General features: G+C 37.7%; 1 protein-coding gene across 1 annotated transcript in view; it reads left to right on the top strand.

Moving 5' to 3' along the window:
• The window catches only part of wdfy3 (WD repeat and FYVE domain containing 3), an 88,485-nt gene that overhangs the window by 56,559 nt on the left and 17,019 nt on the right, over nt 1-14,907 (top strand). Inside the window, exons 25-45 of the mRNA XM_073839740.1 lie at nt 55-128; nt 759-920; nt 1,198-1,292; nt 1,753-1,873; nt 2,200-2,417; nt 3,360-3,556; nt 5,146-5,280; nt 5,868-6,047; nt 6,179-6,412; nt 6,575-6,674; nt 6,925-7,085; nt 8,555-8,784; nt 9,874-9,983; nt 10,133-10,315; nt 10,483-10,640; nt 10,728-10,805; nt 10,885-11,112; nt 12,045-12,095; nt 13,602-13,770; nt 14,037-14,197; nt 14,558-14,706. Coding sequence (XP_073695841.1) covers nt 55-128; nt 759-920; nt 1,198-1,292; nt 1,753-1,873; nt 2,200-2,417; nt 3,360-3,556; nt 5,146-5,280; nt 5,868-6,047; nt 6,179-6,412; nt 6,575-6,674; nt 6,925-7,085; nt 8,555-8,784; nt 9,874-9,983; nt 10,133-10,315; nt 10,483-10,640; nt 10,728-10,805; nt 10,885-11,112; nt 12,045-12,095; nt 13,602-13,770; nt 14,037-14,197; nt 14,558-14,706 — 3,194 coding nt within the window. The remainder of the gene's footprint in view (nt 1-54; nt 129-758; nt 921-1,197; nt 1,293-1,752; nt 1,874-2,199; nt 2,418-3,359; nt 3,557-5,145; nt 5,281-5,867; nt 6,048-6,178; nt 6,413-6,574; nt 6,675-6,924; nt 7,086-8,554; nt 8,785-9,873; nt 9,984-10,132; nt 10,316-10,482; nt 10,641-10,727; nt 10,806-10,884; nt 11,113-12,044; nt 12,096-13,601; nt 13,771-14,036; nt 14,198-14,557; nt 14,707-14,907) is intronic.

Here is a 14,907-nt window from a genome sequence, read left to right as displayed (position 1 = left end):
TTAAAATATTTAATTCTACTTTTTTAAAAAATCTAATTTGGTGGACTTTTTTAGGTTTGGCTTCACGCTCCCTATGAACTGCACCTCTCTCTCTTCGAGCACTTCATTGAACTTCTGACTGAATCCAGGTAATCCGTCCGTACTCTCACACTCTTTATTGAATCTTTGATTCAGGGCAGTCGATGTAAGCCTTTATACGTTGTAATGGGACTTTCTTTGGGTCCTTTCAGCCTTATAAAAGTGTTACAGTGTACATTAACATGTATTACATTAATGTGCATTAACATTATGATGATTAGCCAGTAGCACTTATAGAACGTATGGATCACATGGTATGTAAAAATACATCACATGGATATATGAGGTCTACTTGCATATGAAGTACATCATATATAAAAGGAGAAAGAGGAGAGATCTGATTTATGTCTTAATGCCTGTTTACAAAAATAACAATAACTGTAGTGAAACTATATTAACGTTACAATAACGTTCTGTTTTACTATAAGCACACACTGCATGTCATCTGCAGCTTCAAATCGTCAAGCTCTTGAATTATCAGAGTGATCATCAATGGCATTCTTCCTCTCTGTTGTTATCATTATAGTTGTAATGTGGACATCGCTGTTTGTTCTAGAAGGATTATTAACTTTATAGCTATCGTCCGTGCTGTGAATGTGCTTTTAGAGTGAACAATGTTCCTAAACTGCAGTTATTTAACCGCTATCGCTAACACAGCGTGTAATTGTTTCTGTTCTCAGTGAAGCTGCTAAGAATGCCAAACTATTGCGGGAGTTTCAGTTGATCCCCAAACTGCTGCTGACTCTGAGGGATCAATCTCTGTCTCAGCCCACCATCGCTGCCATCGGCAATGTCCTCAGTCTCCTGCTGCAGGGCTTCCCAAACTCATATGACCTACTCAGGTAAACATAGAGATGGATGCCCATTTTAAAATGTATGCTGTATGCTGTCTTAAGACAAAAAATATTAGAAAATTTGAATCGGAAGTGACTGATACTTTCAAATCTGTTTGATTTTGCTGTAGAATATACTTTATTTAGATGCAGAGGCTACTAATTATTTTATTTGAGGATTATTAGAATAATTAGTCATGGGTACTGTGTACAATTTACACATAGTACATTTTTTAAAATTTTGTTTATAGCTATGAATTAGATTTTTTTCTTCTTTTTTTTCCAGGTTTGGGCAGTTTATCTCTTCAACATTGCCAACATTTGCAGTCTGTGAGAAGTTTGTCATTATGGAGAACACCAATGAAGAAAAGATCGACAGGGGTGAGTCACGATTTTCCAAGTTTCCAAGTATCAAACGAGCATTTTAGCACCATGTTGTTGCAACATGACAGCACTTTAAATCACCCTGTTAATTAATCAGACCCGTGGAAATCAAAGCATTGCCAGCTTTGAGCAGCACCAAAAGAAATCCGCACCTGCAGAACGCTGTAGAAAGCTACACAGAATCCCTGCTGAATTAAAACGCCATGTCATTCATACAAATCTGACACCCCTTGTGCATTTCTAAAATACTTTGCCTAATTTGGTGGTTTCAGCTATCAGTAATAGTGCAGAGTCAGCTTCATGGAAATACTTTCTGTTGATTCCCTCTAAAGATCAGCACTGGAAAATCAGCAGATTTAATCTAGGCCTAAATAGGAGATATATTAAGATACTTGGAGCTTAAAGGTTAACAGTGTCTTATCTCCTTTCAGTGGTCTTACTTTTTACTTGTTTTCAGGAGCTGATGATGAGTTTGGAGGCCTCCTGTCATCCAACTTGATTCTTCTGCGGAACAGACTGCTGGACATCCTGCTCAAACAGCTCTTCAGCTGCAAAGAGAAGAGCATTGTTAACGTACAGTGAGTGATGCTCTTTATTAAATCAAGGGTGGATTATTGGACTTCAGAGAACTGCGCTGCATTTTACAGCATCTGTAACATTGTTACCTAAGCTTGCTGGTTTAGGGCTGATATCTGGGATTGGATACAGATGAAACTGGACACTTTAGTGTAGGCCAAGTGCTCTCTTATCAATGCACTCAGTATTATTATTATTTTTTTGTGTGTGCATTAAAAATAACAGTGCGCCATTTTAATTGTGTGTAAATTAAGCCTCATAAATTGTAAGCCTTACTTTTATATTAATCACCCCACCACTAATTTTTTCTTCCTGCTTCCTCCCGCAGGGCTTGCGAAGAGCTTGTGCGCACTTTGGGTTTTGATTGGTTGCTGATGTTTATGGAAGAACACGTTCACTCCAGCACAGTCACTGCAGCTCTCTTAATCTTGGTGGTGTTGCTGAGTAACCAATCCATCCTGAGCCGGTTTAAAGAAGGCCTGTCTGGAGGAGGATGGCTGGACCACACCGACTCTGTCCTCACTAATAAGATTGGCACTGTTTTGGGTGAGCAAGAGACTTGGATAATCATATTTGATTAGTTTTACTGTTTTACATTTAAAGGGAACCCTGGGTATTAAGACTTGTAGAGCTTAACATAACAAATGATGTCTCTTACTGAAATATGTAGTAGAAAACCCATAAAGTATTTATGTTCTTTAAAAAATCCACATCGTTATATACCTATTTTGGACTATTAGAGGGCGTCATTATTTCGATGATGCCAAATGGTTGCACTTAGTGAGCTACGGGCATTGAGCTACGCTATTTCTACTGCAACACAACTCGGAATTCAGAACTCGAAAAAATAAAATACTGATATGATGATCACAGCTACTGAAAGAGCTTACAGGTTGTGATGGATGTAAGCATAGGCTTAAACCAAATGCTCTACTATCGATTTTCCCCACAAAGTGTCTAAATGCACCCAGATATTGAGTGAAATCTGTGCTTAGAAACTCCTTCCTCATGTCAAGCATCGGCATGTTCACATTGATTGTAAACTCTTTCAGTAGTCGTGGTCTACTAAAAGCCTCAAAGGCATCAGGGCTAAAGTGGAGAGAACACAGACGCGGGTCTTTAGAAAGTTTTATTGGTCGACAGGCATCTTCCCATTATTTTCTCTTCTTCTCATCGCTAGGAAAGCAGTGACGACTTGCATCACTTTTCTTGTTGCCCTTTGACTGAAAATGACATCTAAAAGCCACACAATGTGGCATTGTATCTGTATTTTATTTTCAAAGTTGTTTATTCCAAATTGTGTTGCGGTAGAAATAGTGTAGCTCAGTGCCAGTAGTCTTAATACCTAGGGTTCCCTTTAAGAAGTTAAACAGGAACTATGATTCTACAGCATAACGATAGGATGATCATAATAATAACAATAAGTATTCAGTACTGTAAAATGATTTGTGTGGCTTTTTTTTTTTTTTGGCTTGTTCCTCCTTTCAGGTTTTAACGTGGGCCGCAGCGCAGGGGGCAGGTCGACAGTGCGTGAAATCAACCGAGATGCCTGCCATTTCCCAGGATTCCCTGTGTTGCAAACTCTACTGCCCAAACACACCAATGTCCCAGAGATCTACTTCATGCTCATGGCCCTTTTCCTCCAGCAGCCAATCACAGAGCTGCCTGACAGCCTGCAGGTACATGTCAGTATGCAAACCTTTTTTCCCTACTAATCAAACTTAAAAAAGTCTTGTGGCCACTGTGTGGATTTGTTTCTGTGCGTGTGCGTGTGCGTGTGCGTGTGCGTGTGCGTGCGTGCGTGTGCGTGCGTGTGTTTGTGTGTGTGTGTGTGTTTGTGTGTGTGTGTTTGTGTGTGTGTTTGTGTGTGTGTTTGTGTGTGTGTTTGTGTGTGTGTGTTTGTGTGTGTGTGTGTGTGTGTGTGTGTGTGTGTGTGTGTGTGTGTGTGTGTGTGTGTGTGTGTGTGTGTGTGTGTGTGTGTGTGTGTTTGTGTGTGTTTGTGTGTGTGTGTGTGTGTGTGTGTGTGTGTGTGTGTGTGTGTGTGTGTGTGTGTGTGTGTGATATTACATTTCATATCGTTTCCACATTTTTGAGACCACTATTAAAATTCGTATAGATTTTTTTTATAGATTCGTATTTTTTTCCTTTTTAATAGTTTGTATTATCTGGGTTTAAGTATGTTATCTGCAATTGTGCAAAGAATTGTACAGAATCTAAAACCATTTTACATCATATTATTTCTCTCTTTCTTTTTTTTTAATCCTAAAACTTTGTTTACAAATTAAATAGTATTTAAATTCCCAGATTTTCAATGTGCTCTCAGATCTTTTGTTTTCAACTGTTTGTTTTAAAGGGGACGTCGGATACAAAATTAACTTTTTTAACATTTTGCATGTAAATGTGTGTTAGCAGTGTGTGGACACGATCACCCTACAATGAAATACAAATATATTCAATTCCTTTTTTGGTTCCCAAAAAACCTAAACAGTCTCAGTTATAAAGCCGTTTTGATTGTCTGAGCAGTATTAGCATATTTCTGCCCTTAGCCAGTCATACACTGTCCACCATTTTCATGTAAGCAATGCAGGTGTTTTGTAGTTAGATGTAAAAGTAAACACGAGAGTCTTCATTTTCTCCTGACGTCAGAGTCCCTGAGGACGCAGTGGATTCGTTTTGTTTTTGATGGTAACACATCACAGAATACACAAAAAACAGAAAAGAAAGGTGGGCTGAGCTGTAGCTCATTATTATTTAAAGAAACATGCACTGAAACGGGTTGCTGTGAACAGAACCGTTTTTGACTATTTAAAAGGGTGTTGTTTTCCACAACCTTTGTGAAGTTTTATCAAAAGTGTGTAAGAGACATTTCATAAAGACCCTAAAGAACTTATGGAAAATTAGCATCTGATGTCCCCTTAAAGGTGTCTTTGCTCAATGTTAACTATACTAGTCCTCAAATAATTGTCCTCCACTGTTTCATCCATTCAGTTGCATGCTTTATATAAATTCCATCTGTTTCCTGTGACAGCATTGTAGTGTCACTACTTTACATTTCTTATTTTTTAACCACAAATTGTTATATATTTATAATTATGTATTACTTAAACGAATGTATTACATTAAATGTAGTTCAGAAATATCATGTTATATTATATAGAATACAATAGAATTATTATATTGTTTAATTAGATTTAGATTAAACTTAATGCAGTAATTTGTATAATATACTTTTAAGAATAATTATTAATTTAGTTGTACCCATCTCCTCACACAGTTTGACCTGGACTCTATCTGGACGTTTATATTTGGGGTCCCGGCTTCCAGTGCTACAGTGGTGGGCTCTATTCACAACATGTGCACTGAAGCAGCATTCCTGCTTTTGGCAATGCTGCGCAGCATGCTCAACCTGGTGAGTCTCCAAGCCACCTGCCTCAAAAATATGTGTCCCAGGAGCAACTGCTGGCATTGGGATGATTGGTTGTCATTTGGTAGTTGATCAATGATTTCATCCACCTTATTTTTCCTGTATAAGCGAGCGGGCAATATGTAAATTGAATGTGTCTGGCTTCCGGTCTCGCATCCAGCTATTTTTAGCTGTACAAAACTGCTTGTTTAGCTGCTTGATATTGCAAACTGCTGTGTCTTACCAATTTTATTTTAATGTATTATCTTCGTTCTAAACACAATGGTTTGTAGTGCAAACAGTTTTATCATTTACTTTACTGTTATTTCCCTATGGCGGCTTATGAGCTGTAAATCTCACAAATGACCAGAAAACAGCTTACTTTAGCATTGAAAAATAAGGTGGATAATTACAACTGATGAAGAATTCTGAACGAAATGGGAAATTAGTGACAAGCTGGTGCTTAAAGTGAAAAATAAAAGGTTAAAATGGTATTAAGATGAAGAAATGCAGCTTATCCTTGTGACCACAGACCCTTAAAATAAGCTCACAGCAGAAGCTGACATAGCTTTTTATATTTTTCTAACCTACAGCCTTGGCAGTCGGAGGAGGAGGGTTCCTGGTTGAGAGAATATCCCATCACTCTCATGCAGTTTTTCCGTTACCTGTATCACAACATCCCAGATCTGGGACCCATGTGGCACAGCCCGGACTTCCTGTGTACTCTTGCTGCTACAGTTTTCCCCTTTAATATACGGCCCTACTCTGAGATGGTACGCTGTTGTTCTCTTTGTTTGTTGTAACTGGCTTTTGTGTGCTCGGCCCTTTGAGAATTTATCCTTTTCATGTTCCAGTCTCAGTTGAAGTTGGTTGTGTAGACGCAAAAAATTCTTGTTTTCTTCAGGTGAGTGATTTGGATGATGAAGCAAGCTCACCCACAGAAGAGTTCAAAGCCTTTGTGACGGATACAGGCATGAACCGCAGCCAGTCAGAATATTGTAATGTAGGCAATAAAACCTACTTGACCAACCATCCAGCTAAAAAGTATGTCTTTGACTTCATGAGGGTCCTCATCATGGACAACCTGTGCATGACACCTGCCAGCAAACAGACCCCCATCATTGATCTTCTGCTAGAGGTGAGACAATCTCAGATATTGACTTTATCACAGATGACTATTTGAGCATTTTGTTGCCGGTGAAGATACAGAATCTCAGCGCTTTGCATGCTGCTTATTAGAAGTAAATGTGGGAGTGTCCATCTGTTGGGCAGAAACACTAACTTTGTTCTGTGTCCTCAGGCCTCACCAGAGCGTTCAACCAGAACCCAGCAGAAGGAGTTTCAGTCCTACATCCTGGACAGCGTGATGGAGCAGCTTCTGGCAGCAGATGTTCTGTTGGGTTAGTTGCATTTCATTCATCAGGTTTAGCTCAGGGACTTGCTTTGATGCAGTGTTTTACCCAAAAATGAAAATTCAGTCATTTACTCCCCCTTCATTTCATTTCACACTGTGGTTTTTGATGCCAATGTAGATCAGTCACAGTATATATAAAAACTGTCATGGTCTTGACTGACCATATTTTAGTTATTCTCAGCCTTTTTGATCTGAATTTCCCCACAATATCAGCTAAAAGCTTTGTTCTTCAACAGGTGAGGAGGCATCTTTGCCAATAACGACAGGAGGAAGTTATCAGGTCCTGGTCAACAATGTGTTCTACTTCACTCAGCGTGTGGTGGATAAGCTGTGGCAGGGCATGTTCAATAAAGAGTCCAAGCTAGTGGTGGATTTTATAGTTCAGCTGATCACCCAGGTGAGCTCAATCCTGTGAACGCACACCGGAGGTTCCCTGCTTAACCTCCAATTATGCTTTCACACCACCTACATCAAAACAAGCACACGCCCCCAGTGTCAAAGTGTCTCTGAAGAATTAGGAAATGGTCTTGCTATATGTGACCCTGGACCACAAAACCAGTCATAAGGTTAAATTTGACAAAACTGAGATATATACATCATATGAAATCTCAATAAATAAGCTTTCTATTAATGTATGGTTTGTTAGGATAGGACAATATTTGACTGAGATACATCTATTTGAAATCAAAAATCTGAGGATGCAAAAAAATCAAAAAGACTGAGAAAATCACCTTTAAAGTTGTCCAAATTAGGTTCTTAACAATGCATATTACAAATCAAAAATTACATTTTGATATGTTTACAGTAGGAATTTTACAAAAAATCTTCATGGAACATGAACTTTACTTAATTTCTTAATGATTTTTGGCATAAAAGAAAAATCAAAAATTTTGACCCATGCAATGTATTTTTGGTTATTGCTACAAATATACCCCAGCGACTTAAGACTGGTTTTGTAGTCCAGGGTCACATATGTTGTTTGGCCATATATTGTCTAGTTTTGTCACTTTGAATGAGTACTTTTAGTGAATGTTTTGAATGTATGCTACTATTATATACATTCAATTGATCTAAAGTGATTTTAAAGACGTTGCAAAATATTTCTATTTCAATAGTTTTTATCTTTCTTATCATCAAAGAATCCAAACAAAAGTTGTATGGTTTCCACAAAATATTAAGCACAGCTGTTCAACATTTAAAATACTAAGAAATGTTTAGCACATTATTATTATCATTTATTATTTTAAATAATGTTTCACAGTTTTACTGTTTTTACTATATTTTTGATCAAATAAATGCAGCCTTGGGTAAGCATTAGGCTGTCACTAATGATTATTTTGGTAATTGATTAATTAGTTAATTATTCTGACGATTAATCAAGTAATTGGATAACTTTTTTTTAAGAACATTTAAAAAAATACTTATCGCTCGGTTTTAAATGGTAGCGCAAATTTAATAAATAATGTTAAAAATAATATTGTTCAAAATGAAAAAATGCAATTAAAAGCAAATTAGCAGCAATCAAAAAAAAAAACACAGTGGTCTATTTAAGATGAGATTTAAAAAATATTTTACTAAATATTGCAAAAATGTATTTGTTACCAACCACTTAAGAAAGTCCACAAAGACCAACAATGTATTGTTTAGTAACTTATTGAGCATAAATTATTGTCCTGTTATTATATTACAACTTTCTGTTAGATGTACGGTTCTTTCTCTCTCTCTTTCTTTTTTTTCTTTTACATTCCTCATGTGCAAGACGTAGCATTCCTATGTGACTTACGTGACTGGTAGTTTCTCAACAAATCTCCTTTTCTTGTTTTCTTTTTATTTTTATTTTTATTTATTTTTTTGGTCCCGCAACAGTCGAAACGGCGATCACAGGGATTGTCTCTGGACTCAATCTACCATTGTCTGAACCGAACAATCCTTTACCAGCTCTCACGACCACACAAGACCGTCCCACAACAGGTCACCCTGCTGGATTCACTACGTGTGCTGACGGTAAACCGAAACCTCGTGCTGGGACCCGGCAACCATGACCAGGAGTTTGTGGCCTGTCTGGCCCACTGTTTGATCAACCTGCACACAGGGAGGTGAGAGAGACAATTTTGACTTTACAGAAAAATTAAGGGTATATAAATTTAGAGGATACAGATGTTTGGTTTAGTAAGTTACAGGAATGATAGATAAGTCTTTTGAGATATGTGACCCTGGACCACAAAACCAATTTTTTAAATTGAATTTTATACATCTGAAAGCTGAATAAATAGGATTTCCGTTTATGTATGGTTCGTTAGGATAGGGCAATATTTACGATAGATAATGTACAAAATACCTTTACTTAATATCCTAATGATTTTTGGCATAAAAGAAAAATCAATAATTTTGACTCATACAATGTATTGTTGGCTATTGCTACAAATATACCTGCTACTTATGACTGGTTTTGTGGTCCAGGGTCATGCATGGCTCAAAAATAATAATACATTTGTTTAAAGGTAGATAGGTAGACATTACACATGAGGTGTGAAATGAATAAATGGGTAAATATATAAATACATTTAGATAGATGTGTAGACATATATGAGGTGTGAAATAAATTTATATGGACAGTTATGTTTGAGCTGTGAAATAAGTACATTTAGATAAATGCATAGACTATATATGAGCAGTAAAAAAAAAATTAGAAAGATGGATGGGTGTATGGGATTATGTATGAGCAGTAAAAATGAATAATTCCTCTTTACAGTCTCAGGACTGGTTGTAATTGTGTGCCTCTGCTGTTGTGAGTCACTGTGAGAGACTTGAGGAGGAGGTTTACGTTGTCATGGCCCTGTATCCAGGCTGACTAAGAAATTTGGCTTCAGAGAGACTGAGAAATGAGAGCCGCTCAGAGACAGTGAGCAGAATTACATTAGTGTATAGTGCTGCTACTCTGAGTCCCTGTGCTCTGCTGATGCAGGAAGATCAATAACTTCAACTGATTTGATTTTGAACAGCTGATGTGCTGAAATGATAGTTCGTTATTATTGCTTTTTGTGTTCTAGCATTCAAACTCATATTATTGACTGACTGGAGAATGTTGGCATGATGCAACACTGATAAAACACGGGCTACAAGGCCTCGGTGTCTTCAAATGTCTGAGAATTGTGTGTCGATATCACTTTTATGTTCTCTTTTAGTAGTGTGGAGGGCTTTGGTTTGGAGGCAGAGGCCAGGATGACCACCTGGCATGTCGCGGTTCCTTCTGAGAACGAGTCGGACAGTGTCCAGAGCCAGGATGTTAGCGAAGGTGGTTCTTTTCTCTTTTTATGACTTTTTTGCAAACAAAGTGTGTGGTGTGTTAGAGTTTTAGTACTTCAAGCACTTTACGAAACCTCTTAAAAGCCATAATTGATATCAAACTTAGTCTTTTTTGTTTGGTGTGTATGTGTTTGTCAGGTCGTCAATTGCTGCTCAAGGCGGTGAACCGTGTGTGGACGGAGCTCATGCACAGTAAGCGGCAAATGCTGGAAGACATTTTTAAAGTGTCTCTACCTGTCAATGACCGAGGACATGTGGACATCGCCACTGCTCGACCTGCTTTAGAGGAACCTGCTGCTAAAAGCTGGCAGAACCACCTGGGTGAGGCAAAAATCCAGTCACACACTCAAATTTTCACTTTGAAACTCCCACATAGTTTAATTTTAGCTGCTCATTTTGTTGCTTTCACACTCTTTTCTATGTCTGTCTGTGTTACAGAATTTTTGCAGTTTTCCCCATACTCGAATAATCTTCTGTTTTCCTTTCAGTCCATGAGAAGAAATGCATCAGCAGGGGCGAAACTGTTGCCCCAGCGAATCAGTCCAAACTGTCTCGAGTCAGCAGTGGCTTTGGTCTGTCCAAACTGACCGGCTCTCGTCGCAGCAAAAAGGAAAGTGGAATGAACAAGAACAATCTTTCTGCACAGGTAACTGACAACAGCTCACAGACGTGGAAATGATTTCACATCTGATATTATGACAGTTTGCACTCACATTGTTTTCAATGTCCACAGGAAACCTTTCAATGGATGTTCACGCACATCGCTGTGGTCCGGGACTTGGTAGCAATGCAGTACAAGGAGCATCAAGAGGTAACCCTTTAATTTCAAACATACACAAAAGTTTTAAAATAGTACATTTTGATCTAAATATAAATTTGTTTTGTCACAGAGGCAGCAGAATGCACTGAAGTATGTGATGGATGAGTGGGCTGGGATTGAATATGAGCTGCTTCGTGAGAGGGGTCTCTGGGGGCCTCCTATTGGCTCCCACCTGGACAAATTTCAGTTGGACATGACCGAGGGACCCTGTAGAATGAGGAAGAAGATGGTTCGGAATGACATGTTTTACATTCATTATCCCTATGTGCCTGATCCTGAGCCCAACGCAAGCACTCAGGTTAGTGCACCTGCATCTACCCTTTCTTCTTTTTAGTTTTAAAAGAGTAGTTCACTTTTTAGAACAAAAATTTACAGATAATTTACTCACCCCCTTGTCATCCAAGATTTTTCTTTCTTCAGTCGTAATGAAATTATGTTTTTTGAGGAAAACATTTCAGGATTTCTCTCCATATAATGCACATCTATGGTGCCCCCAAGTTTGAACTTCCAAAATGCAGTTTAAATGCAGCTCTAAATGATCCCAGCCGAGGAAGAAGGGTCTTTTATATACATTTACAATTTATATCCTTTTAATCTCTACACAGAGTACACACAGAGCTAGACAAGATGAGCATTTGAGGTTAAAAAGTATATTAATTGTAAAAAAATGTTTTTAGAAAATAACCGATTGTTTTGCTAGGTAAGACCTTTCTTTCCTCGGCTTTGATTGTTTAGTGCCATTTGAAGCTGCATTTTGGAAGTTCAGACTCAGGGGCATCATAGAAGTCCATTATATGGAGAGAAATCCTGAAATGTTTTTCTCAAAAAACATAATTTCCTTACGACTGAAGAAAGAAAGACATGAACATCTTGGATGACAAGGGGGTGAGTACATTATCTGTACATTTTTTTCTCTGAAAGTGTACTGTGAGGTACACATTGTGTATTGTATGTTAGCAAATTCTGACTCCCCGAAATAGAAAAATAAACTTGCATAATATGCTGTAACCTTATTTTACCCCATTAATTGAAAGAAGTCTATTGAATTTGCCTCTGGGTGAAAGTCAGCATGTGTATAGTGCTAATGGTTGGTAATCTGCTATGAATGGATCTTTTGTGAATTGCCAGCATTACCCACATGATGGTAATGACTGCACAAAAGAAGCTATAAATGCGAGCACAAGCTTTCATATGCTCCTCTTACCTTATTACACATTTTTCCCTTTTCAGAATCAATTTCAGGTGCCATTAATGGGTGCAATGGTTAACACACCAGTTCAGGTACAAACTGAAGTGTGCCTTAGTTACAGTTTGGCTGTACCCTCTCAAACAGCTGCATTGCTGAATGCTTAACTGACAATAAAATGTCCCAGACCTTCTACATTTGTCTATCACATAATAAGGAGGCGTATGCGGATTTACGCCTCCACAAAATGCTTAAAACGTTGTTTGGAAATGGTTTCTCTCCTGTCATTTCTGTAAATATTTCATACACAGAGAAACCTCTTGATAAAAAGGTTTTAGGACAGATCCTTCCCTCCCATGTTTGCTAATCCCTTGTTATAGAATGTGAACATTATTAAATATTAAATAAAAGATAATAATGTTGCATGTTACTGTCACTAATAATTGGTGTTTGTGTTGTAAGTGGATAGCTGAATTAAGTAAATTCCCTAGCACTACTGGCACCAAGCAGAACTGCAAAAATAAGGACCGTTTCAGATGCTTCACACATCTTCCATTGTTTAGCAAACCGATTCTGTAGCCCCACCCTGAACTCTCTTCATTGGTTGAGCCAGTCTCATTACATCTGACCCCATTGGGCCGCTCAAACAAACAGAGCACAGTTCTGTTTTCTGCTGATAGTTGTCCGGAACTAAGACCTTTTATCTTTATTTACAGTTTTCTAGACTTGTATATACTGTAGATATTTTAATAAGAATTTGATAAACTGCATGACCATGCAGGTTGTTTTTTTTCTTCAAAATCAATACATACGATTCCAGTTAAAAAGTTAGGACACATGATTGAATTTTTGTGTGATCTTGTAAACCTGCTGATCTAAAGGTGTTTAAATGCTTGAAATTTTCTTCGCAGGTGAATATAAATTGTGTTTAGGTAGAAATTATGTACTTATTTTCTTAAAGGGATAGTTCACCCAAAAATGAAAATTACTCACTCTCATGTCGTTCCAAACCTGTAAGACCTTCATTTATCTTTGGAACGCCAGTTAGTCATTTTTGATGAAATCCAAGAGCTTTCTGACCCTGCATAGACACAACTGTCATGCTCAAAGCCTAGAAAGTTGGTAAGGACATCATTAAAATAGTCTGTGACATCAGTGGTTCAACCAGTGTGTTTTTTTTTTTTTTTTTTTGCACATAAGTATTCTCAGAGCTTTATAAAATAAGCTTGAACCACTAATGTGACATGGACTGTTTTAACAATTTTCTTACTACCTGTCTAGGCCTTAAACATGGTAATTGTGTTGCTGTCTATGCAGGGTCAGAAATCTCTCAAATTTCATCAAAAATATCTTAATTTGTGTTCTGAAGATTAATAAAGGTATTACAGGTTTGGAGCTACAATTGGAATGATAATTATTGACAGAATTTTCATTTTTGGGTGGAGTGATGGACATTTGTCTGTGCCAAGCCTAATGTGTTTTTGCATGCCTCTGACTGGATCACTCTGGCTGTCACTAACTTTCAAGATTGTATTTTTTATTTTAAAGGTTTTCAGCATTATTGATATAAACTAAGTTAAAGAGTGTTTCAATCTTTCCAGAAACCGGTGCGCTACAGACGAGCGATAAGCTATGACAGTAAGGAGTATTACATGCGGCTGCTGTCAGGGAACCCGGGGATGTACCAGCACTCCATAGAGCAGAACACAGAGGGAGAGACCACACAACACGAGCCTGAACATGGAGAGGACACTATCGCAAGAGTCAAAGGTCATTTTAACTTGTGAAATAATAGTAAAACTATTGTTTATACAGTGAGTTTTACAGTTACTCTTAATATATTTTGCTTATCAGTGTATCAGACAGAAATCAAGTACCTTTATTAATATAATGATTTCAAAAAAGAACTACTAGTAACTAGAAATTCTACCACCTCTTCAAACTGAATGATCTGATTGTCTATCTGTCGAAAATACTAAGCATGTTGTATAATGTGTGTTGTATGAATTAACTCAGTGTGCTGTGTTGTGTTTTAGGGCTGGTTAAGGCTCCTTTGAAGCGGTCCCGCTCTACAGCGGATGGAGCTGATGAGGACAGTCAAGACCAGCTACAGGAGTTGCTGGAGTCGGGAGCTATGGATGAGGAGCAGAAAACTGACAACACCACACTGCTCCGCCTGCTGGAGGAGGGAGAGAAGGTCTGCAGCACTCACAGCTATACATCTGCCTCCACAACAGCCTAGTCACACTGTTCAACAACTGCAATTTTTACTGCCAGAAATTGTTTTCATAACAATTTGGCTTTGAAAATGTGGATCTTTTGGGTTGAAGCTTTCCGAAATTAAAGCTTAGTTTTGATTGTGCTATTCTAACAGCAGTTATTCATTTACTGCTCAAATTATCCTTCATCAGTATGAAATAATTAGTAAATAATAATTAGGAAATAATTAGTAATATCAGTCTGGTTGGATGATTAGTTTTTTTTTTTTTTTTGAAATTGGACTGATTAACATGAATGATGTACTGATAAAGTGTTTGCTGTGTGTGTGTTCGGATAGATCCAGCACATGTACCGCTGTGCTCGAGTTCAGGGTCTGGACACCAGCGAAGGGCTGCTCTTATTTGGGAAAGAACATTTCTATGTGATCGACGGCTTCACAATGACAGTCACCAGAGAGATTAGAGACATTGAGACACTCCCTGCAAAGTAAGAATTTATTTTTTATTTTCTGCCCTTCAAAAAATGTTTACAGAATCACTGCGCCAAAATACAAAATGCATGTTACTGTTTATTAAGTACTGAACTGAATAAGATATTCCACATATAAGAAGTTTACATATAGTTCACAAGAGAAAATAATAGCTGAATTTATAAAAATACATAAACTTGATTCTTAATATTGTGTTA

The sequence above is a fragment of the Garra rufa genome, chromosome 5 (genome assembly GCF_049309525.1).
Source record: "Garra rufa chromosome 5, GarRuf1.0, whole genome shotgun sequence".
Classification (NCBI taxonomy): Eukaryota; Metazoa; Chordata; class Actinopteri; order Cypriniformes; family Cyprinidae; genus Garra; species Garra rufa.
The sequence above is the reverse complement of the archived record's forward strand: the minus strand, read 5'-3'. Positions and strand labels throughout refer to the sequence as shown.